A 26064-nucleotide genomic window follows, 5' to 3' on the forward strand; every position below is an offset into this window, starting at 1 on the left:
CACAAACAAAATCAATATGCTCAGTAAAAATAAGAAGGTATTTTAAATGCAAAGGGAAAAACTATAGTTCTTTTTTTTTTTTAAGATTTTATTTATTTGTCAGAGAGAGGGAGAGAGAGCGAGCACAGGCAGACAGAATGGCAGGCAGAGGCAGAGGGAGAAGCAGGCGCCCCGCCGAGCAAGGAGCCCAATGTGGGACTCAATCCCAGGACGCCGGGCCCATGACCTGAGCCGAAGGCAGCTGCTTAACCAACTGAGCCACCAGCTATAGTTTTCATAACTATAGTTTTTAAAACGAGACTCCATTTCCTTCACTAGGCATATAATCTAATGAAAGAATGTTTTCTCCTTTAAAACAACTTGCAATAGTAAGTCTAATACTGAAGATGGAGAAACAAAATTAAAGGCAGTTCTTTATAGCTATTTTCAGTTAATAGGAAATTAAATATAGCACACCCTTTAGACCACTCAATTTTATTCTCAAGTATTCTCTTATGAAAGAGCAAATTACCTTATCTGAAGAAGGATACTTAAGGAAATGGTTTAAAAGGTAGATGTCTCAACAGAATTATAAATAACATATTTTTTCCTTTTATAACTCTCTTTCTACATTTATTTTATGGCCCACATTATGATACAGTTCAACCAGTCACTGCACCCAACTGCCTCTCTACCCATCTGTAAAATGATGCCGCTCCTGCTGAGGCTTCCTCAACAGCTTGAAAAAAAAATTACCTAGATCCTGTATCCATAAGGGGTTCTCAATTCCTCTGTAAAAGGGTATACAAAATTCAGAGAATCTAAGCAAATAAAACATTATTATATCTGGGGGATTGTCTTTCTAAAAATCCAGCTTAGCAAGTAGAGAGAACAAGTTTCCCACCCATGGAAGTCACAAATTTGCTGATTTATTTTGACATGAATTAAAATCACATTGTATTAGGTGTGAGCTATTGCACTGTTGAAAATAGGCAGTTCTCACATGGGAGTGGGGGTGGCGTTGAGGCTGAGCACGCACACTGATCTTGGGGGCACCCCTTGCGTGCCTCTCCACCACTGTGGGAAGTCGTTATTATTGTCCTCAAGTTTATAAATGAGGAAGTTGTGGGTAAGAGCTGTTGAACAACTTGCCCAAGAATTAGGCAAAACTCATAAAGAGTGACGTAACACTCAAGAAGGGTCAGTTCAGTTAGGGTAAAAATAGTAAAATAAGGAAATATATTTTTGACAAGTCAGCTGACCACACGATTCTGAATCCAAGCACAGTAAATGTTTAAAAATTAGAAAATGTGCACCACCTTTAAATATTTAAACAGTGAGAAGCCAAATTTCTAATGCTCTACAGTAAAAGTTGCATTTATGAGACCTCTTGATTTACATGGCAGGTTGAGTCTAAGCCTCTCTTTCTACTGGAGACAGATGCTATCAAGTGGAGCTGGCTGGAGAAAGATAATAATATAAATGATACTTAGCACCAAATGGCTCACAGTGCAGGTGAAAAACCAACGATCAACCCATTCTTTGGCAAGTCGAGATAAAATAATGAAATATTTTATGAAACCAAAAAGCCCTAATAGAGCAAAATCTATCAGATTGCGAGTAAGATTAGAGGAAACCTATAGAGTTTGAGTATTTTATATTAAGTATGAATAAAATATATTTTAGAGAAACACATGTAGGTATCAATTCTCATGTCAAAAAAAAAAAATTACAGGACTGGGAAGACTAAAATTCAGACAAATTTTGAGAATGTATCTGTCCAGCTTTCTTCCTTGAAATGTCCCTACACATCTATAGACTGGCTGAATTCATCAGAGTCAAATGACATGTGCTTTAGAGTCTACCAACTGCCACTCCAGCCTGCCACCTTACAGTCTATAATGTTCTGACTTGTATGTGGGCTATTGCCTTCCTGACTTTCCCAATCCTTGATCTTTTCCAGAAACAAGACACGAGGCCTTCATGATTTGTCTCTTTGATGGGCCCACACCATTCTGCCAAGTTGCATCCATTCCCTCCTTCAAAGCCATGTTCAACGTCCAAAGCGCTCGAAGACTCTCCTCAGCTTGACCGTCTATGTATCAGCATCCACTTGGATTCCTTTTCTATGAAGGTTCTACTGTTTTCTCTTTTCCCTTGTGGTTACATCCTTGTTCCATCTCTAACTGCATCAAAGCCCCTCTTCTTCCTCTATGTGGAAGACAGTGTGGGGATGGAACATGGTCCTGGAGACTGTAGCCAGGGCCTTAGGCAAGGAAATGTTCTAACATTAGATAGAGGCAAAAATATTGAAAACACTGAACAGAGGCTTTAAAAGGATACAGTGTGTAATATGACAATTCAATCTCAATAAAGCTGTTTTTAAAAATAATTTAAAGAAGACTATCATGAAATTTTAATTTCTACAAATTTGAACTCCCTAATCACTGAGAAATGCCATGGTCTTTCCCCATCATCCTAATTCAGAAACAGTTCCCAATTACATTTGACTTACTTAATCTGCGTATGAAGAAAAGCTGTTCTAAGAGCTATATCCTTTTATACCAGACTTTTTTTTTTCTAAGATTTTATTTATTTGACACAGAGAGAGAGAAATCACAAGTAGGCAGAGAGGCAGGCAGAGGGGGGGGGGGGGAAGCAGGCTCTCTGCCAAGCAGAGAGCCCGATGTGAGGCTCGATCCCAGGACCCTGAGATCATGACCTGAGCCAAAGGCAGAGGTTTAACCCACTATACCCAGTGTGCCCCTATACCTGACTTTTTAATGTCCCCTACACCTTAACTTTGCTATGTAATTCACAAGTACTGCATAAGAGACACTGAACATTTGGAATAACTTGTAATAGAGAAGTTCATTAAAGGACAAAGAAAGTACTAGACATATTCCATCAATTTCCTAGCCTCAGGGATGACTAAGTCATATAGTCAAATGTCCCCTCTTCAGGCTTCCTTCTAGAACATCCTGCCCTGGCAGGCACCCTTCTAGCCTTGGCTGCAAGTTTGCTCTTTGACAAAACATTCTGTTCCAGAAGTGGGCAGCTCTGCTTGTTTGAACATCGTTAGGCACCAATGGAATTTACCTTCTAAAATTTCACCCAAATTCTCCCTTATGGAATAATACAGAAAAGTCTGCTTCCTCTTTTCTGTGATTTCCTATCAAATGCTTCAGCTTACTACTGAGGAAGTTCTTATTAAGCACGTATTGTGTATAGAAAAAAGCACTGTAGGGAATTTAAATATTGACAAGACAATATGCTCTGAAGGAGGTTCCAGTCTAATAGTGACAAGATGGGTTCACAAAGTGCTAGAACATAAAAAAAGAAAATATGTGAAGAAGACGCAAAAGCACTGGATTTGGAAGCAGACACAATTAGGGTTAGAATTCCAGTCTAAAGACTTACTGGCTATGGCTACCTATAAACTTCCAGAAATTACTTAACCTTATTAAGCCTCAGTTCTCTTGTCTAAAAACTGGGTATAATAATGTCTAAATTGCATGGCTTTTGAAAAAAAGAATTAGAGGCCATGTCTGCATACACAAGCACACACACAGTGAGGGTGCACGTAATTACGTAAGTGACTGATGCTTCTGCTACTGATACCATCACTATTGTTTCTGTAATTATGGTCACCATCATCACTTCGAAGAGAAACATGAAATGTCATGGATATTCACAGAGAAGAGATCAAATCTCTTTGGGACAAGTAGAACATGTAAGAAATATGATCCAAATTCTTCCATCCCGTGGTCTTTTCTCTAACCTGAAAAAAAAAATTACCAGCAACTTCAACCATATTTCATATCAAATAGTTTAATGTCCTGGTCTCTCTTCTCTAAATTCTGCCCAGTTTGTCAAAATTTTCTCAAGCCCTCTGCCAAGGACAAAACACAATTCTCTAAATGTGTTTACATTCACTCACTAACTTTCTCATTCATTAATTTATTCAAAAGATGCTTCATTACCTTCTGCGTTCCGGGTACTCTACTAATCTGACCCCAGTAAACCTATGACCACTCTGAAAATATCAGGAGAGGCGTGCAAAAAATTCTGTGGGAATTCCCAGCATCAAGACAACCTTGGCAGATCTATTCATGTTTTTTAAGAATAGGCAAGTTCTGTGAACCAGCACAGAATTACTCTCTTTTTACTGTGGTAACCAACACCATCTTTTCCCCTTTAGGAACTGATTTGTGTGACACTGATAGGAATAAGGAGTTAACATAGTCTGGCAGCCCAGCCATAGGGCTCAGCTGGTGAATGAAGCTGTTGGACCAGAGTATCCCACACCACTGGAAGAATGGCTGGGGGCTGGAGAGCTGGGTAACAAGGCGATAGGTATTAAGGAGGGCGGATGTTGGGATGAGCACTGGGTGTTATATGCAACTAATGAATTGATGAACTCTACATCAAAAACTAATGATGTACTCTATGCTGGCTAATTGAACATAATAATAATAAAAATAATAATTTTTATTTGTCCACAGTCAGGACAGGGGAGGGAATTACTTTTCTCCCTGAAATAAAAGATAGATAGATAGATAAATGCATGTATGTATGTATGTATGTATGTATGTTACTACTTCTATGGAGTTCTCATACCCAAAATAAATAAAAGCTTAAGCCTGTCTATACGTGGCAGATGCCCTGAAAAAACTGCCTTATCCCTCTACCTTCTGCGAGCAGATCTAAGACAACCTTTGTGGATATGATAAACAAATGAGCAACTTGTTTTTTAGCCTTGAACCCTCTTAATTAAAGATAAGTATCCTTTGTACTCTTGGGAGGTTTTTTCCCTCTTTAAATGTCTGTTGCTTTGGGGCACCTGGGTGGCTCAGTGAGTTAGGCCTCTGCTTTTGGTTCAGGTCATGATCTCGGGGTCCTGGGATCGAGCCCCACATCGGGCTTTCTGCTCAGTAGGGAGCCTGCTTCTCTCTCTCTCTCTGCCTACTTGTGATCTCTGTCAAATAAATAAAATCTTTTAAAATCAATCAATCAATCAATCAATCAATCTCTGTTGTATTGTTTTACTTGGTAAGCCAGGCTCTAAAGCTTAGATTCTCTTCAAAATATTTTTGGCAAGTTAATGTTTTCTCTTTTCTAAATACTTCTATATTTGACACAAATAAATGTTGACTTTGCTAATTTGAGCTCAATGTGCTAGCACACTGGAGTATCTCTAAATTTTACTTCTGTCATTCTCCCCAGCATTATTGCTCTACAACTTAACATACTATTCCCAATATCCTCAAGCAAGGTGAGGATTTTTAAATCAAATATTGATTGTAGTCATGTGTCCTCATATTCTTCTCGGTATGACTTAGGATATGCATAATTATGTAATTGAATTTATATTCTTGTAACAAATACATGATACCAACTACACAACTAGTTAATATCAACTACATTCAACTAATATCAACTATATATCCATTTATTAAGTCAAACATTATTAAGTCAAACATTTTACATATAGTTTCTCAATTAGACATATATCCTCTTAACTATATCATTTAGTCCACAGTTCTCTATCTTAGCCGTACGGAGATCATGAGAGGCTCTGTCAAATATGGTGTTAACATCAAAAGATGCCTTCTCTCGATGACTATGTGGCCATTAACAAGGTCAAAATTTTTTTTAAGATTTTAAAAGCATAAATTTAAAATTTAAAATTTTAAGATTTTAAAAGCAGGGGAAGCAGCAGGCAGAGGAAGAAGCAGACTCCCCTGCTGAACAAGGAGCCTGATGCAGAGCTCAATCCCAGGACTGTGGGATCACGACTTCATCTGAAGGTAGATGCTTAACTGACTGAGCCACCCAGGCTCCCCAAGGTCAAGATTTTTTTAGCTCAAATGTCAAGCACTGAATCTGTGCATGTGTATGCATCCATATGAGTGTATCTCATTTTATGGAGAAAGTGGGCTCTGAACATTTTGAAAACATACTCAAAAATTTCAAGGTGACTCACCACTACAAAACCTCTCCATTCTAGCATGAGTCTATGTCATTAGATACAGCTAATGCCACCCCCTCGACACCCCCACAGTCCAGTCACACTCATACCCTACTAGCTCTTCAGCTATACCATGCTCCTTCCCACATCAGATCATCACCATCCTGCTCCTTTCCCAGAAAAGCTCTTCTTCCACACCTTGACCAAGAGTTCACACAGTTCTGAAGCCTTCCCAGGCTGGGTCCGATCCCCATAACACTCGAGACTTCTCTGCTGTAGCACTAATCTAGAGCTGGAAATAATTTCTTTTCTTTTGACAGACCATCTCTTCCTCTGAAATCCAGACCACTTGTTCTCAAATTGGTGAGATCCTAGAGCAGCAGAATCAGAATTACCTGGGAACTTCTGAGCAATATCAATTATCAGGTCCTGCCCCAGATCTACTGAAACAGAAAACTGGGGCCAGGAATCTCCATGGGAGTCTGCTGCAAATAAAAAATTGGCAACTACCGCTCTACCCTCCATGAAGACACTTGCCTTCTTCTTCTGCCTCTCCTTGGTTCTGCCCTCATCACCTAGCACTCTGTAACATAACCAGTGCTCAAGGAAGACTCACTGAATAAATGAATGAGTGAGTAGAAACCCCGCAATTTTCATGATGTTAATGGGAGTCTCTCAACCAGGATTAGAAGGGTTTCCGTTACTAATTAAAATACTTCTGAAAAATGTTCCCTATAGGAGGGGAAGCAATCAAATACCTGAGCTTCAAATGAGCAGAGAAACCTGTACCAGTCCTGTGGCATATACATGATTATGTTCAAAGTCTGTCAACCTCAGTAGCTGCTTCCCTTGAGGATGCTCTCCAAGCAAGGGGAAAATAACATCAAAGAGAGGATGACAGGACAAAAGGAGCCACAGTCATTGAATGACCTGAAAACATCACTGAGCCACCAGCAAATCATCAGGCTGTGCCAAGCAAGAATAAAATATCATTTTAAAAGAGGAAACCAGAACACATGAAAAGGTTGAAACCAACAGAGATAGAAAAAAGATTAAAATTCCCATCTGTAATCTACATTTCTCTACTGTATCAGTTAATTAAGATTCTATTGTTTTTTTTTTTAACTCCTGAAGCTAGACACATCTCTCTTGAAAAAAGTCTTAAATCACTTTTTAAAGAATCACTGAGTTGATGGAGAGCAAGTGCAATGTGTTCTATACTGAGAACGTGTTCAGAGTTCACCTAGACTCAATAGGAAAATGTAGTTTGTGTGTACATGTGAACACAACATGCCTGTGGGTGCTTACGTGTAGACAGGTGTGTGTGTGTGTGTATGCGCGCACGCACACACATGCACGCACCTCTGTGTGTATTCTGTACATTCTACATTTAATGCATAGTTTTACTCCCTTTAGGCCCAGGTGAACTAATTTTTATCACACTACTCACAGATGTAATAAACTACTTACAGACAAAATAAAAATAGGACCTTTGAATATTTTTGCCACAGCAAAGACAAGAACCATTTGTATATTAGATCTCATTCATTTAAGCTTCAGTGATGCTGAATTAGTGATCAGTATAGAGAATAAAAAAAATTCAATTTTCCCTACTTATTAATAAAACAAGTTTAACTAAAAGAAGTTTAGGTAAAGAAACTGTAACTCATCTTAGTGGCTCTCTGCATGTATTTTCTAAATGGAAATAATCCTTCCTTGGCCATTATTATAGGACCATTGAGATCTTACTTCAAAACTCCTTCTAATTTAATGACTCTTTGAGTTACTGTTCTTATTAAAAATAATACATATGCTTCTAATTATTAAAATTTTCCACTAATTTAAACTGTCCTTCCTCTGAATTATTCTAAGTAGAATTATTCTGAGTAAGTAATGGCTCTCCTGCAGATACTAGAATGATCTTGGTCTTAAGTACTCAAAAGACAATTCCTAAAAATAATTTGAGGACTAAAGATGAGATTAATAATCACACAAATATAAAAAGTACAGCTTAGAACTTAAGGATACAAAATGAAGAAAAGAAAAGCAATACTGACATGTACATATATCTCCAAACTAGGTCAAGAAATTAAATGCCATGATATAAAAGATGTAAACGCAAGGAGAGAGTGCTGCATTCCAGACACTTTTTTAAAAGATTTTATTTATTCCTTTGAGAGAACGAGACAGAAAGGAAGAGCATGAGTAGAGAAGGGCAGGGGGAGAAGGGGAAAGAACCTGAAGCAAACTGCTCGGAGCACAGAGTCAGGTGCTCGGGGCTCAATCCCACAACCCTGAGATCATGACCTGAGCAGAAACCCGAGTCCAGGGCTTAACCGACTGGGCAACTCAAATGCCCTAGCAGCCACTTGAATCTCAGTTTCCCTACTGACATACACTTTACAGGCTCACTGTAAGACAGAAAATGCCACATCAACCACGGGTTGCATCAACCCGTGTGTGCATTTTTCCTCTGGCAAAGTGCCATCTGTATGGTAATTACTCTGCATTTTCTAAACACAATTACACCAGCATCGGCCATAACTGAATTTGCCTATGGCTGCATGGCTCTTACTGATCAAACCGACTGAGGAAAGAAATAATTAAAGAGAAGTTTCAGGATATTTCCATCCTGTGAGTCACAGTACACATTTTAGGGCTGTGCTCCTCCTGACCCAATTATTTTTGGAAAAAAAAAAAAAAATTAAGTGTCGAGGCGCCTGGGTGGCTCAGTCATTAAGCGTCTGCCTTTGGCTCAGATCGTGCATGATCCCAGGGTACTGGGATCAAACCCCACACCCTGCTCAGTGGGAAGTCTGCTTCTCCCTCTGCCGCACCCCCTGTTTGTGTTCCCTCTCTCATTGTGTCTCTCTCTCTGTGTCAAATAAATAAATAAAATCTTTTTAAAAATTTAGTGTTAAAATAGCAGTCCTTTAGGGGCACTCGCTCTATGATAGACATGACGCCAGGACCCGCAGCTGGAGGGTGTCTTACATTCTCAGCACAGCTTTGTGAAGTAAGACATGATATGAGCCCCATTTTACAGATGAAAAAGCAGACTTGGAGCAAATAAGTGGCCCACAGTACTAATAAGTACTAGTGTAAAATCAAAGCGGGGCAGCAGGATTGAGAAGCTATATTCTTAAATTTCCTCTGTCCTACTTACAAACATGTGTTATAAATCAACTCATTTAAGTGTCTCAGGAACAAACTGGAGGCTGCTCCAATTGGGAAGAGGGTTAGATTACTAGGGAATGCAGTCGACTGAACACAGCCTGTACCTTTCCTTCCTCATCACACGGAGTATGGATCTGGAAATAGTCTTTTGTGGTGCAGGGAGGTCGTTCCACACACTGGCTGGATCCTTCCTCTGCAACACAGAAACGCATTTCAGAAATGAGTCATTTATGTTGTGACTCTCGAAAAAGGCAAAAAATCAAAACAAACAAAAAAAACTCAGACAACTAAAAATTTAAAATAACCTTACACCAGATGAATTTAGGAAGAACTAGCTAGGCCTCAGAAAAATAAAAGCCTGCATTTTTATTTACCCTAGAGCAACAAATGTTCCCATAATACACAAGAAACATCATAATTTTTTCCAATAAGACATTTGATTTTTTCCATTATCATTGAACATTGTAAATTTGAAATAAATAGAAATTTTCCAAACACACGTCTATGCCAGCCAATCATGTAAAATTACATTATGATTTTTTTTTAGATTAGTATATATATAACCAAAGCACAGGGAGAAATAGATCCCTGTGGGGTGTGGAACAGAAAAAGTGATAAATGGAAACTCACTCACAAAGGGGTAAGAAGAAGTCGTATATTCTCCACTCAATACTGATTCCCTTCAACACTTGGTTTCTGACACACTCTTCCCACCCCATTTGGTGTGTGACTTCTGGCTAAAGACACTACACTCTCAACAAACATAAATTTAGAGAGAGAAGAACAAAGAGCATAAGCTGGCAAAGCCTGGTCTTACCCGAAAACTGGGAGTGCTCGTCACACTTTATGCATTCTTTGGCTCCTTTCTCAGAGTAGGTGTTTCTGGGACAGACTTGGCAGTTGAACGAACCTGGTTTGTTGCTGAATGTGCCCGGCTTGCACGGGAAGCATTCTGACGTGTATGCCACCCCTGTGTGGTAATGAAAAACAGAGCATGGGAGGGAGGACCCACCAACAACACGCACATCAGCACCTTCTTGCTGCTTCTATCACAAGTGAGAGAAACAGCAGTAGTCAGCCAGGATCCTTTATCCCATCCACTCAACACCAAGGAAGCACTTACTGTGTGCAAAACACTGGGATAGATTAAACATCCTAAGGAGAGCAAACACTTAAACAAGAGGGTGAGATGTGACAGAGGTATACAAAATTATAAACTGAGTAGTCAAAAGACAACTCTGCTCCCTCTGACCTAGCGGACCCTGGCACAAACGGCCTTTTCCTCTGGTTTGTAATTCCAGCCTTTGCCAGCAGATGTCCCTATGACTAATGAGTTAACGTCACAGGAACCAGTACAGAACATAGTAAAATATAAGCCATTAATAAAGGAGAATGACTGGTTTAATTAAAAGTAGCCCTAATTGAGAATGAACCTTGCCAGGGTTTATTGGCTGCTCTCCTGGGCCAGCAAATGCCTGGATGGTTCAGAGAGGCAAAAGAGGTTCAGGAAACAGAAAGAGTTTATTTTATTTCTATTTCTGTGGCTTTTACAGTGACCTGGGCGGGCTCAATGTCTGGTACAATAGACACTTCTTGAATGAGGAATAGTATTTTATTAACAAGGATCCTTTTATTTTATGTAGAGACACTGGAAATTGTATCATGCTTATTTTTTTCACACAGATTCAATTAATTTAGTTTAAGTGTACAAAAAAAAAAAAAAAAAGCCAGTCAACTTGCCAAAATTAAAACCAGGATCTCTAGACATGTACAATGCCTAATGTATTAATTCCTGCCCCATAAACCCTTGAGCCACCCAAACCGACAGTTTAATCAGTGTTTTAACAAGCTCCAAATTCTGATATGTGACTACTAAAAAAAAATGCTGTGAAATACCTTCAATTGTGATGTTTTTTACCAAAACTGGCTTGACTGCCTTAGAACCCATAAGGATGCCAGTGGTTCTCCAGTAAAGTATGTTGGTGCCTGATTTCAACATTACCTGTAAAGAGGAACACAAGGCAGTTGGGTCAGATAAACCACGCTACTTCGATCATACTTCAAAGCTAATCCCTTATATACTTTTCAAGGTGTTATCATGAAACACCATTAATTAGGAACCTATGAACTTAAATCTACTGTTAGTTCATATATAAGCTCTGCTGTAGTCATATTTCCTTTAAAAAAAAAAAGCTTGACAATAAAATAGTATAGCAATAAAGAAAGAAAAGGAAATTCTTTAAGCCTGAACAAAAAGATAAAATGATTTTTAAACCATGTGCATGAAGTTTTGGTTTGTATTTAAAAGGAATTCATTCCAGAGAGTGAAAAGGCACTCAACCCAATCACATATTTATGGACCGCCACTATTCATAAGTAGATCTCCGGGCTCTGAAAACAAAAAGGCAACAGAATGAGTTTGCTTCCTTCTAAAATTTTTTAATAAACTATACCGCAACAGCAACCAGAGAAAAATAGAACTTTATAAAATAACATGATTTAAATGACTACAACTGATGTTACATGTAATATTTGCTTCCTTGGCCACCAGCACATGGTTCTATTTACCTATCAAATTATGTTTCTCATAAACCTCATGCTGTTTCTGTCAAAGCCAACAAATTAATTTAAGGGCTCCTTGGTTTCTCATTTGCCACTCTTATTCTTCTGTGTAGTTTCTGGCAGGCCAAGTTCAAGCTGTATGAAATTAAAACATATCCAAGTACTGCACGCTGCCAGAGACTCAGAAAAGTCATGCACTAAGTACTTTCCCCTGTGTTAAGTGAAGAAAGTGTATTTGTTGCCAAGGGTTACTTGTACCTTCAAAGCCCAGCTTAATAAATGCTTAGGTGAATGGGATCTTAAGTGGTTCTAGCATCACTTCCAGGCATACAGATGAAAAAGAAAGAAAGAAAGTAAGAAAGAAAGAAAACAGTCCAAAAGGTTACATTGTATTAACCTCTTAAGAGTGAGGCCCCCTGGCTAAACTCGAAGGTGGGGGTGGATGGCTGCTTACTGACATACAGCTCAGTCTACTCTGCAGGGACCACACTAGCTCTCTTCCATGTATCTTCCCATTTAATCCTGCAGGATCGCTCCCATTTCTTACAAGCAAAATCAGATTCAGAGAGATGAAGCCAAAAACAGAACAAAAGAGATTAAGCCAATTGCCTACAGAAACACAACTACTGTAAGCCAGAGTTAAATTTGAAATCCATGCCTCATTCCAAAGGGGTAGTGTCCCTGGTAATAATAGAGTCACGGACCACATTGTCTGATAACTGCTTTCAAGCATTTGGAGTTGTCCTATGGAGGCAGGCTAGGCAGTGACCTTACTCGAAGTGACCAGAGATGGGAGAGCTTTGAGCGACAGGTAACAGATAGATAGGAAGCGGATTAAGGCTCCAGCCATGCGTGACTTTTGTGATACACAGAGCTGTCCAATAGAGGAGTCAGTACAGACTCCCAATAAGACAAGCTGGAAAGTCACTTGTGGGGAGACTGCAGAGAAGGTTGGATCAAAGGATCCTGCCGGTGCCAGGAGCCACTGATTTGGGCTATGTGACAAGCATATATATAAACATATGTAAATTACCCCAAGGTTCTGCGTGTTAGCTTTGAATAGCATGTTTTCTTGTCAATGCCCCTTTGAAAAGGAGGAAAGTTGGAGTATGATGGGAAAGAGAAGGGAAAGAAGCCTAAGGAAAAAGAGAAAGGTAGGAAAAAGTACCTAAGACAAAGAACAAAGAGCCCCTGTCCTTGGAACTTTGGGACAATTTCTTCCCTAACTAGAAACTGTCTAAATTAATGAACCATTTTTTTCTTCTTTGCTCATAAACTTTTTTTTATAAGGTTGGGAAAAGGAAGGAGCAGAATGGGGGTTGGTGGGGGAGAAGACAAACAGAGACTTACAGAATGAGAGCCCCATTCTCCATTGTCTGTGAGTTTTACCCACTTGTCTGCAGTGGTGTCCATCTCCTGGCACTGATCGTTTTGAATCTGTGGATTAAACACAAGGGCCCCAGTAAAGCTTCTTGAATAATGACTTTAATTAAACTCATTACTCAGCATAGGACAGGCTGCAAGAGCTTCTTTCAATGGCTACTAAGTAATGACAGTGAGTAATTCTCAGCAAGTAAACCTACCAAGACCTCTGGAGCCTAAGTGACAACTGTATATGGTGATTCTAAGTAAAGGATCCTCATTATTGGAACAAAAGGGTTAAGAAACAGAGAGGAGGGAGGGAAAGAAGATGAGAGCAGCTAACTCTGAAAATTCACAGAAGGGAGAAAAAATCATTACAAAAATCTTACCAAAATTTTAGAAGCTTTCATTCACCATCCAGGCCCAATAAAAATAAAGTATTGTTTTTACAAGACTTAGGGAAGCAAGGTTTAAAATTAATAAATAAATGAAACCTGCTTTGTTATCAATTCCCCAGGACTCATTTCAGACATGTAGGTAAGTAGCTACCGTCAAAGTCGAAGCCCTAAATGTTGATTTGGGGGGCAACGTTAATCATGTGCCATACCAGTTCAAATGACTGTAGCTACCATCTTGAGCACCAAACACACGGTGCTCTCCAGACCATTCTTACAAAATGCCTAAGGGTTTTTGCACATGACTTTTCCAGGCCTGTGAAGAATACACAGACATCAAAAAGCAAGGCCATTTTGCAGTACTGCCCACAAGTCAGCAATAGAGGCGGGTTGGGATAAGAACTTGTCACCTCTACATCTTGGCCACTTCATTCATCGTCTTAACCAACTTGCCAACAACATTAAAACATTTGCTGTAATAGGTATTTCCTAAAAGATTATAAGCTAGAAAACAGATCTTTTTAACATCCAAAAATACCAGAGACTATCAGCCACTGAGGATATTTGTTTAAGCTGAATTTAAGTATTATATTTACACATACTTATATAATAGGCATAATGACCTTTCTAATGCAGGTGTTAAGTCATTTCTAAGCAGTTATGCACCCTAAATATACCTTTGGTGGTCCATGTGTGGATAAGCTGAAAGCTTTTTTTTTTTTTTTCTTTTTTCAGCTAAAAGCAAACATCTTGTGTTTTGGGGGTATTTTAATGTCATTCTGGGATCTGATTTCTGTTCTTCAGTAAAGGTATAACCTTGGTCCAATCACTTATTCCCTCTAGGTCTTGACTTCATCACTTAAAAAGAAGAGTAGAGGAGCTGAATGAAATTCCCATAGTTCTAAAATTAAATGCTTGACTGCTTTAAATTATGGGATGTCGGAAGGTACAACTGTATCTTTCAGTCTTCAGACATTTCCTTTCCATTAACCATGAGCCTGATGACTGAAGTGTTGACCCTCTGAGTCAATAAATTGCAACCTATAAACCTGAAACATCAATAAAAGAAGGAACTCACCACCTCTTTTCAGTTTGTAACCAGAACAAAGGCACCATTCAAAGGAAGTAACGAAACTTCATGCCTTAGGAGTACCTCTACTTAAAATTCTCAACTTACTCAGCAATACAAAACTAAATGCTTATTTATTTCCTAACCTTACTCTAGTTTTAGTTATATTGCAACCATGTCCCATGGAATAGAGAATCACTTACTCTAAGAAGTGTTTTGCAAACAAAATGTAGCTTAAAAATCAAATCAGTTTGAATATTACTTAACATCCTAAACTCCTCAAAGGATATTAGGACAAGGAGGATCCTTAAAGGTCTGGTCATAAAATCCACTTTGCGAAATAGAATGCTGAGGGCCGGAAAGTTAGCTTAATTGCCCAAAACACACAACCAAATTGCCCAAAACATACAACCAGCCACTGTACTTGGGACTTGAGCCAGAATCTCTTGACTTCAAGTCCAAGGCTCGTACTTTCATGGTAAGTATCTCTTCCCATCAAACTTCTGACTTACAAATTTCCAAAATCAGGAGCAAAATAAATTTGTTTTAGAATTATCAGTACCTGGGCTTCTGAAATCTGGACCAAAGAAACATTTTACAAGGTAGTTTTCCCCAGTTACCTGTACAACACACTTTATTTTTTTAAGAAGTCAATCTGAAAATATTTTCTCAAGCATTTGAGAGACTGCCACAACAGATATCTGCTAGATTAGATACAGTTTATATTATTTTTTAAAGTTTATTTATTTATTTATTTAAGCAATCTCTACACCTAGTGTGGATCTCGAACTCACAATCCCAAGATCAAGAGTCACGTGCTCTTCCGACTGAGCCAGCCAGGTGCCCCTATTTTAAATATTTAAATAATTTTAGTAGCAACAGTCTATTCTTTTTAATGTAAATTCAGTTGATTAACATATAATGTATTTTTAGTTTTGGAGGTAGAGTTCAGTGATTCATCAATTTCATGCAACACTCGGTGCTCATTACATCATGTGCCCTTCTTAATGCCCATCACCCAGTTGCCCCATCCCCCACCCACCTCCTCTCTGGCCTACTCTGTAAGACTTCTCTTTCATCCTACATTCTATAATGCTATTTCATCTCTTACCAAAAACATCAACTATCTCATCCCGATTCCTTGAGACTATACCAAACTGACAGAATCAGAAACACATAACAACTTCCACTTTTGAAATATTGCCCATGCTTATACTTAAATCAATCAAATATTTGAAACTGTAAGGAGAAAAGAAAACAAAAACTGAAATTGGTAAAAACATATTTTGAATAAAATAACATCTGTAGCTATAAAGAAAATTAAAATGAATGTTGGGTGAAAGCACTTTTCACGCATAAAGTCTAAATCAAATAGTCATCTAGTGATCATAACCAAAAATAAAACAAGTCCAGTGTTATTCAACATGATGAGAGCTCAGAGGTAAATAAACAATATTAAGCAAAAATAAAATATTACAGAAAAAATAAGGTTTTCTTTTAATATTAAAAGGTTCAGTTGACAGAACTGAGGAGGCATACCACGCAAAAGCAACAACCTATTAAAAGAAATTTTACATGAATTTCCCTCAAAAAGTAAGTTCTAGAACATAAAAGGCCTTACAAAGAACTCAAAGAAGATGTTGTTGTCGACATACTGGTACTCAAAGAAGACATAACCCGACTTCTTGAGGTGCACAGCATAGATCAAAGATACCGTGCAGTCATCACGATTGGACTCTATGTAATTTCCACGAGGGACCCAAGAAGAGCTGTGGAAACAAAACCAAGAGTTATTTTTACATTAGCATTAGGAACCCTCTTCTGTTCACAGGTTACGTAAGTCAGTTTTGAAAGTAGTTCCAACAGCAAAGCACAGCAGGGAAGTCTAAAGCTTTTCTGGAACTCAAAGGCCAACAAATTACTGGGAAAATGTTCATTTCCTATGGCAAAGTGTTTCCTAAACCTCGGTAAGGTTATGTGATCCATTTGCTAGGAAACAGCTATTTTTCATCAAAAACTTTGTCACCAAGTAGATGACCACTAATTGCAACAGTCTGAGGTAGAATTATTCTCTCAAGCAACATCTGAAGTTTTATTTATACACCTATATACCTGCCAGGGAGATGAGGAGTTCCTTAAAATGAAAGAAAAAAAATACATTGGTGAACAAAATTTAAGTTGTAAATTTAACCATAATTCGAGCTAAGCCAATGAGTCACATGTTGACTCTTGGGGAAAAAAAAATTTCTAACAAACAGTATGAAAGCACAACTTAACAGCCTTCTTTGTTTATATGGATGATAAGAGTCATTTTGGCAAATTCTTTTCTTTTTTTCTAAAAGAAAGCTGAAGACTGAGATTTCCGCATCCCAACATGACTCACTAACTGGTACTGGAGTTGCCCTTTCTCTTTCACAAACTGTTAAACTAAGGAAAATAACATGAGCCATATTCAGGCACTGACAATAGGCAATGCCAGACTGAGATTCTTGAGAGCAGGAAAATGCATGAGGCAAAGCACAAACTGACTTTGACCTCACTCTTCAAGACACTTTCCAGATTGTGGCATCCAAGCAGAGCAGAGTGGTCTCACCGAGCTAAGGAGCAGAGATGAGTGCTTAGGGCAGCTGAAGCAGCTGGAATTTATGGACCTGAGAATCAGAGAAAGCAGGGGTCCAGAAGTCCAAATGGAGTTTCTCTGTTGGCCCTGGGCTTGAGGCTGGAGGATACAGACAGACATGGCAGAGAACAGCCATGCAAAATTGTGACTTAAACAGAGAGACCACTTTAGTGGGAGTCACAGAAGCTTCTGGTCACTCAGAGAGGAGAAAACTTGAAAACCACATTGGGCATTCATTGGACACCCCAAAATTGCCACCCTGGGATTAGGGCCTTGCCCTAGAGCAGGTATCAGCAAACTTTTTCATAAAGAGCCAGAGAATAAATATTCCTGGTTTTGTGGACCATCTGGTTGTTCCTGCAATACTGAACTCTGCTATTGTAATTGAAAAGCAGCCACAGACAATGCATAAATAAATGAGTGCAGCTGTCTTGCAGTGTAACCTTGTTTACAAAAACAAAGGGCCCACAGGTCATAGTTGCCCAGCTCCTGCACTAATAAAGGCTGTGATCTAGAACTAAGAGTGACACCACTACAGAGCCACCCTAAAGAATAATAAAACCAAGCCTGATGAGATCAAGGTGTTTTTTCAGCACAAAAACTGCCTGCCAGAACAAAATTCAGCATCCTTAAAACAAACAAAAAAAAATTTAAAAATCCACATTCCCTACACCTTAACATTCACAATGCCCAAGATACACTAAAAATTTACTAGACATAACAATAAATTGAAAAATATAACCCTTCAATGAGAAAAAAGACAGTTAAAAAAAAAACAGACAAGTATTTAAGGTAGTTCTTACAAATATAGTCAGCTATAAATAAAAGATGAACACAGTGAGTGAAGGAATGAAGAATCTCAAGTATTTTAAAGGAAGTAAGAGCCATAAAATAAACCAGATCGAAATTCCAAAACTAAAAAATCACAGCATATACAATTTGAGAACCCCCAAAAATTGATGATAGAACAATAAAATTCATTTAATCTGCAATACAAGAGAAAAAAAATGGAACAAAAAGAGCCTCAGTGACTTTTAGACAATATCAAGTGGTCTAACATACATGTAATTGGAGTAAAAGAAGGAAAAGAAGGAGAGAATAGGGCAGAAAAAACATTATTGGTGAAATAATGGCTAAAATAGTTCCTAAATTTGGTAATGGTATCAACCTACAAACCCAAGAAGCTCGCTAAACTTGAGGTAAATACATGAAAACCAACGCCAGGCACATCACAATCAAACTGTTGAATAGCAAAAATATAGAGAACATTTCATAAGTAGGCAGAGAAATAAGGACACAGGTGCACCTGGGTGGCTCAGTGGGTTAAGCCTCTGCCTTCGGCTCAGGTCATGATCTCAGGGTCCTGGGATCGAGCCCTGCCTCAGGCTCTCTGCTCAGCAGGGAGCCTGCTTCCCCCTCTCTCTCTGCCTGCCTCTCTACCTACTTGTGATCTCTCTCTCTCTCTCCAATAAATAAATAAAATCTTAAAAAAAAAAGAAAGAAGGATACATTACATGGAAGGGAATTAATCATAAAAAGAAATCAGCTTACTTTTCATCACAAATAAGGGAGAGTTCAGAAGGTAGTGGAGCACCTTCAAGCACAGAAAGAGAAAAGTAAAATCTAGAGTCTGATGTCCAAGAAAATATTCTTCAAAATCAAGGCAAAAATAAAGGTGTTTTTAAGTAAACAAAAGCTGAATTTGTGAGCAGCAGACTTGCATCATAAGAATGGATAAAGAAAATTTCACTGGTTAAAAAAAATAATCCTAACATTCACATCTATATAGAGAAAAGAGCACCAAAAATGGTGACTATGTAGATAAACATACAAAGCCATATTTTTTCATCCCTTAAGTTCTTTTAAAAACAATGGGGGTGCCGCCAAGACGGCTCAGCTGTTAAGTGTCTGCCTTCAGCTCAGGTCATGATCCCAGGGTCCTGGGATCGAGCCCTGCATCAGGTTCCCTGCTCTGAGGGAAGCCTTCTTCTCCTTCTCCCACAATCTTTGCTTGTGTTCCCTCTCTCACTGTCTCTCTCTCTGTCAAATAAATAAATAAAATCTTTAAAAAATAAAAAATAAAAACACTTGAGTATTTAACATACATTTCATTGTATTATAGGCTTTATAATACGTTTCTAAATATATGACAATAGCACCCAGATGAAGATATAACTGTAACTACTGTTGTAAAGTTTTACATCTTATATAAAAGTACAATAACTCTAATAACACTAGAATGCCTATTGTGATTTGTAGCTTTTGCAAACAAGAAAAGATATCTGATGATATAAAAAAATTAAGCATAACAAAAAATAAACTGTACTTTTTCAAATTTTAAACTTTTGTTTAGCAAGACACCATTAAGAAAATGAAAAGGCAACTACAACAAAGAAAATATTACATATAGATGAATATGTATTTGCATATACATGCATGCATGTGAATATTATGTAACTATTATACTAATATATACATGACAAGAACTCATGTCCAGATTACAGAAAGGACTCATACAGCTCAATAATAAAATGACCCCCAAAATAGAAAATGGGTAAAACTGGTATCACATGCACACAAAAAATTAAACACACAGACAATGACTATATGAAAAGTGTTCATGGGAAATATAGAGTAAAACCACAAGGAGGTATCATTTCACACATGCACCCAGGAATGGTTAAAATAAAACAGGATTTGACAAAACAAATAATGGTAAGTATGGAGTGTGACTAGAATTCCAATGTACCACTAGAGTCTACAATGATAGAAACATTTTGGAAAACTCTATGACCCAACCAATTACAAAGAATGAAAACAAGGTTGGATGAATGGAAAAAGAAAAGGAGGGAAGGAGGGAGATGATCATAGCAATGTCAGAATGAAACTCATATTAAGAAAATTAGATGAAACAGTACACTGAAAAAGTTGTACTTATCATTAAATTTCTTTAATGAATCAACTACTTATTCTAAGAAGAAGAAAGCTATGTCAATATCTCCTGTTCACCAAAACAAAGATCTGAGGTATCATAACATCCTACTGGTTATGACAAAGAGCAATTTTAGTTTAAGAAAATAAAATTACATTTTAAAAATATATACACACTGAAGCACATATGTATGCACATGTATATATGCATATATGTATATCATATGTACATATATACATAAATTATACATATGAAACATGCATTATAAAATGTACGTATAAATATATATATTTTAGAGGAATAATCCTGTTAATGATATCTATTGCCACAAACTTATATAAAGAAATGATTATCAGAAGAGTAAAAATGTCACTTGGAAGAGAGAGAAAGAGAGGACACTAGAAAGCAAGTGAGATTAAGGAAGAATAGGAAGGAGAGAACACATCTTTCAGCACAGCTAAATAATTCCTCAGCATCCTTAGCTCATGGTAAAAAGGCTGAGTTCCTGAGAAGCCATTTTTGTCAGAAGATAGCTAGAGGCCTGAAGTTTAATTTCCCATCCATGGCCATATGGAAGGAAATATTACATAGTCAATCCAAGAGAATAGGAAGGATGACAGCCTAAAGGTAAGATTTTGCATCTTTTCAAAACACTTTAACATTCCACCAATGTTGTCACAGGCAAAGCTAATAAGCCCCTAAAGAAAGGAAGAAATTACAGCACAGGTAACAAAGTCAATAATATTGTAATAACTGCTCATGGTGACAGAGGGTAACTAGAGTTACTGCGGTGAACATTTCTTCATATATATATATAATTGCATCAAATCACTTTGCTGTATGCCTTAAACTGCTGTATTATATGTCAACTATACTTCAATTCTAAAAAATTTTTCAAAAGGTAATAATTAAGCAAAGGAGATTTCCACATTATGTATTTAACCTACTCTCTCACAGGAGATAATAGGGTATCTAAATGAAGATTACACATTCTTTCTTTCAGAGGAAAAGAAAAATTAATCCAAAATTACCCATTAGAAATTTGAGAAAGGTTAGTAGAAATACCAGTCTTGAATGTTACAGATATATTATTAGAAAACTGGTTTGTTTTTCTATTAATAGCTTTACTGCACCTTTGCATATGGTATTTATTATGTCCTAAGAGCAAATACTTTAACCTCATGAAAATTGAGCTACATTATCTGTATGACCATCCAAAAAAGATGACTTTTTGCAACTAGCTTATCTGGAAACCCAGTCAGTACCAAGATCAGCCCCACCTTCTTTCTAGAAAAGAGCAACTACATGATTCTCAAGGATTCAGTCAAGATCCAGAAACTCCTTTGGATTCTTACTTGTTACAGCCATCCGGCCTGCTGTCAGAAGGGCCAACCACAGTGTCCATGAATGTCGCAACGTTGGAAAATCCAGCCGGCAATTCATCCCATTCATCAAACTTGATGCCGCTGCCCAAGGAATAGGTACCTTCACCACACTTACTGCATACCTGGTTCTTCATTTCTAGATACTCTCCTGAAGCACAGGAGAAAGCTGGAAGAGAGAAGAACAGAGAACTCGTTTAGTTACTGCATTCCTCCATCACTTTGTCACCAGAATTACTTTATTTTTTTAGATTTTATTTATTTATTTGACGGAGAAAGAGGTAGCAAGAGCAGGGGGAGCGTCAGGCAGAGGGAGAAACAGGTTCCTGACTGAGCAAGGAACCCGATAGGGGGTTTGATCTCAGGATCCTGGGATTGTGACCTGAGCTGAAGGCAGATGCTTAACTGACTGAGCCACCCAGGAGCCCCACCAGAATTATTTTTGTAAAGTCTGGTCATGCCATACCCTAATTAAAGCCTTCTAAGCTTGTCCTTATTACCATATATGCTTTATAATCTGGCCCCAACCTATTTTTCCAGGCTCATCACTTGCTCCTTCCTCTTTCAACCCTAACAAGATTCCTATCCCAAGATATTTCATCCTCTCTCTCCCTGCTATGCTCCTCTTTCTCCAGAAATGCTAACTGATCCACCTGTTCTACTTGCCAAACTCCTGTTTCTAACCCCCAAATGGCCCTCTTTATAAGACCTCCCTGCCCACCCCCCCGGGCAGTCAGCTGGTCAGTTGTGTCTACCTCTGTGCTCCTAGGATACTCTTCTCATAGCACCTGCATTAAAGCGTGTGTGCTGTCACACACACACACACACACACACACACACACACGCACACACACACAATGAGGTGACGTATATATGTATCAGTTGATGTGAGATTTTGAGCTTCCAGAAAACAAGGATCATTATTTTTGAATTCCTAATTCTATCTGGCAAATACGAAGTCCAAATAACAGGTTGATCCAGTGAGTGGGAACAAAATATAATGGGGTAATTGGAGGGTAGTGTTTCTCATGCAATAGCCAAATCAGTATCTCCAATTTTTCAACACTCACGACTCCGATCTTAGTAGTCATTTCTGCAACCCACATCTTATTACTGATGTCAAGCTCTGGGCTAATTCTGAGAACTAGCTATAACCAGAGACAGCAGGCATGGACATTGTGAAGAACAGTTGACACGGTTACAGAAAAAAAGATAGCTCCGCTGCTAAGTTATTAGTCATTCAACAAATGCAAATCTATGGCCCCCAAGAGGGGGCTCTGTGTTCAAAGTGCTCTTTGCGATTCAAACACAGCAAAGGGCTTTCTAGTCATTTAATCAGGATATTAAAGAAATAAGAACAAAATAAAACCTCCCAATTATTCGATAAAGAAAAACAAGTCTCCCAGCAGAGAGTGAAGGAGCAAAGCCTCACATTTAGATACATTCTTCTTTTATAATACATTTCAAAACTTAGCCAGAAAAACAAACAAGTTAATTTTGAAAAACTAAAGAATTAGAGCTAACCCCCACAGCTGTCTACTTATTTATCCACTGAAAAGTTGTAATTTTTTTCTTCAAAAAAGCTTACGATGCTGTACAAGGAAATTTGAACTCTCAAATCAACATCCAACAATTAGTAAAACATTAGAAAACAAGAAAAGTTTAAGCGAAAAATAGTGCATGCTGGCTACAAGGTCAAAACTATCCTGGGACCACATTGTACCACTCTTCCTGTGACCTTAAGTGAGTCACTTCATCTGTCTGGGGTCCTCAGCTTCTCTCTCTGGAAAATGAGATAATCATCACAATACTCTTTTATATAGATATATTAATTAAATACAATATAGTATAAAGTGCTTAGCACAATGGCTGGCATTTAATAAACATTCGCTACATGCTATTATTGTCACTACCAGAACAACCAGCAGAAAAACACAATAATGGGAAAAAATTTATTTCACTTTTACTGTTTATGGGGCTTATAGAAAACTGAGAAGTACTAAAATAAACCAAGCACCAACATTACATTAAATCAAGGGTCAGCAAAATCCAGCTCATAAGCCAAACCCAACTTGCTTGTTTTTGTAAATAAAGTTTTACTGAAACACAGTCACAAACATTCATTTACATATTGTCTATGTTTACTCCTGTACCACAATGGCAGAGCTGAATAGTTATAGCAGAGACTATACCACCTGCTAAGCTGAAAATATTTGCTTTCTGATAACATAATCTTTGAAGATAGTTTAGCCTAGTGTCCTAAATCGTACTTTTAATTCATAAGGAGTAATATTTTGTTAAGTTGTTATAAGGGATTCTAGAAGGTAAGAAGAAGATTATGTTGTGTTATTTCAGAATGTTCATGGCCCTGTTAAAATCACTGAGAAGAGCCTCAACGCTTTCAGAGGTGTTTACTTCTCTAAGACCAGAAGGAAAGCTGAAAGAAAGTTTGACAGTGAATGTTTTAAGTATTTATTACACAATCAATTCTTTTTATTCATGGTAAAATCCTGGGTTAGGCTCCTATGAGACTGGTCACAATATCTTCAGCAACAGATCAATACATAACCTTGTCTTATGTGTGCTTCAGTTGGAAAACATCTTATTCAATATATATAGTTGATTCATTAACATTGAACTTAAGGCCAACAGCACTGTAACTCATCCTTGAACTAAGCTTATTTAACCCACGTATTTTCTCCACAAGGCACATCACAGCCTTCTTGCACTTAACAGCACCTCACCACATCTGGGGGCCATTTTAGACAGCAAAATCACCAATAAAGAGCATAAAAATGCAGAAAAAAGTGGCTTTAAATAAATTGTGAAGAGGATACTTGTTGACACGATGAGAAATAAGGCAGAATGTGACTTGTTTGAACTCGACAGAGACCAGGTGATCAGGTGACTCAAATTTTTAAGCTCTGTGTATATCAGCAAATGACTGTGAAAGTATCATTTGCACTGTTGTGGGGGGAGTCATGAATAAATTTTATAAAGTAGGTGAATTTACAACTGTGGAATCCATCCATAATTGGGAGTGACATGTTTATAACATACCTGTGAAGGAGGAAGATATGCCCATTTACGAGATGAGGACAATGAGGCACGGTACATTTAAATAACCCAATTAGGAGGGTGCCCATTAAAAGTGGCCAAACTGATATTCAAATTTAGGTCTGATTCCAAAGCAGGTGCCCCAAGAAAATTCAACTTTGGCAGTTTTTGTATAATAAATGCAAAAACTGGGGCGCCTGGGTGGCTCAGTGGGTTAAGCCGCTGCCTTCGGCTCAGGTCATGATCTCAGGGTCCTGGGATCGAGTCCCGCATCGGGCTCTCTGCTCAGCAGGGAGCCTGCTTCCTTCGCTCTCTCTCTGCCTGCCTCTCAGTGTACTTGTAATTTCTCTCTGTCAAATAAATAAATAAAAAATCTTTAAAAAAAAAAAATAAAATAAATGCAAAAACTGAAGCAATTTCAAATGAACCCATCATTGTATTTGACATCACTTTCCATTTCCTGTCTCGAACTGTTGAACAATATTCATTATTGTGCATATTGTGCAATAACCATTCCCCACCCTCAGGTACCTTGTGGAATTTTTAATATATCACTCCTAAAATTCATGAAGTATTTTAGCAAGATGCTAACTTCCCTAAGTCTCGATATCCCTATCTATGAAAGGAAGACAGTAGTAATACCATGTATCTTGAAGAATTGCTGTGAGATTCAATGACTATAATACATGAAGCATTCAGCAGTGTCCCTGACATAAAGCACTCAATATATGTTAGCAGTAATTATTAATAACGCAATTCAGGGGTCTGGGACAATAGGAATTCTGCCAGTGGTCTGATGATTTGACATCGCCAAAGAATAATTATGTGTTCAAAGATAGTCCAACGAGTATAGGGCCTTTAATGATATAGGGGAACTAAAGAGTCTAAACCTTGTTGTATTTTAATCATTTGCTGCTACTCAGTCTTTTTTCCTATCCTAGAAACCAGCTCTCGAGCCACATGTCAAAGGAAGAGAAGAGCCACACGTTCCTATAAAACACAATTTACTCCATGAGATTATGTCAGCACAGAACTGCCCATCTCTTTAGGCAGTCACCAGTGATGACCAGCTTTCCCTTTTCTAGTATCTTCCATCTTAGCCACATTCACTTTCTACTTCAGCACTGCTTGTTTGGCCTCTGATTTTTAGCTGGCTTATAAAAGTTTCTACAATCTTAGGTACAACATTCTTTTCATTCAGATTTTTTTAGAGTATAACATAGGACATTTTCAACAAAAGCAGGATGATAGTTGTTGTAAGTTGTTGTTGACGCTTAATGTTGTACATGTCACTTGACTAGATTTCAGTTGAACAACTAATCATTTCTAAAATAAATACGATTTTTCTTCAACAATCTCAAAATTCTAGAATATCCGAATTGAAGTTAAGCAGACCCCAAAGTTCTGCCGGAAGAACACAAAAACCTGATTTGCATAAGGTCACACACCATGTAACAGTGGGTTTAGTCCAGGATTTTACAATATTTGCCCTAAGCACCCAGAGAAAGAGTGATATTAAAAATCCATCCTCTAAAAGTCTAAATTGTAACCAAGAGGT

General features: G+C 38.0%; 1 protein-coding gene across 1 annotated transcript in view; it reads right to left on the bottom strand.

Moving 5' to 3' along the window:
- ELAPOR2 (endosome-lysosome associated apoptosis and autophagy regulator family member 2) overlaps nucleotides 1-26064 on the bottom strand; it is a 175364-nt gene that overhangs the window by 52243 nt on the left and 97057 nt on the right. The window contains exons 3-8 of the mRNA XM_004739638.3: nucleotides 21423-21618; nucleotides 16137-16284; nucleotides 13040-13126; nucleotides 11024-11129; nucleotides 9945-10097; nucleotides 9232-9320 (exon numbers count right to left, since the gene is read on the bottom strand). Of these exons, the coding sequence (XP_004739695.3) occupies nucleotides 9232-9320; nucleotides 9945-10097; nucleotides 11024-11129; nucleotides 13040-13126; nucleotides 16137-16284; nucleotides 21423-21618 (779 nt within the window). The remainder of the gene's footprint in view (nucleotides 1-9231; nucleotides 9321-9944; nucleotides 10098-11023; nucleotides 11130-13039; nucleotides 13127-16136; nucleotides 16285-21422; nucleotides 21619-26064) is intronic.

This window comes from Mustela putorius, unplaced genomic scaffold, assembly GCF_011764305.1.
Source record: "Mustela putorius furo isolate JIRA1106 unplaced genomic scaffold, ASM1176430v1.1 tig00003845_pilon_pilon_pilon, whole genome shotgun sequence".
In the NCBI taxonomy this organism is placed as follows: Eukaryota; Metazoa; Chordata; class Mammalia; order Carnivora; family Mustelidae; genus Mustela; species Mustela putorius.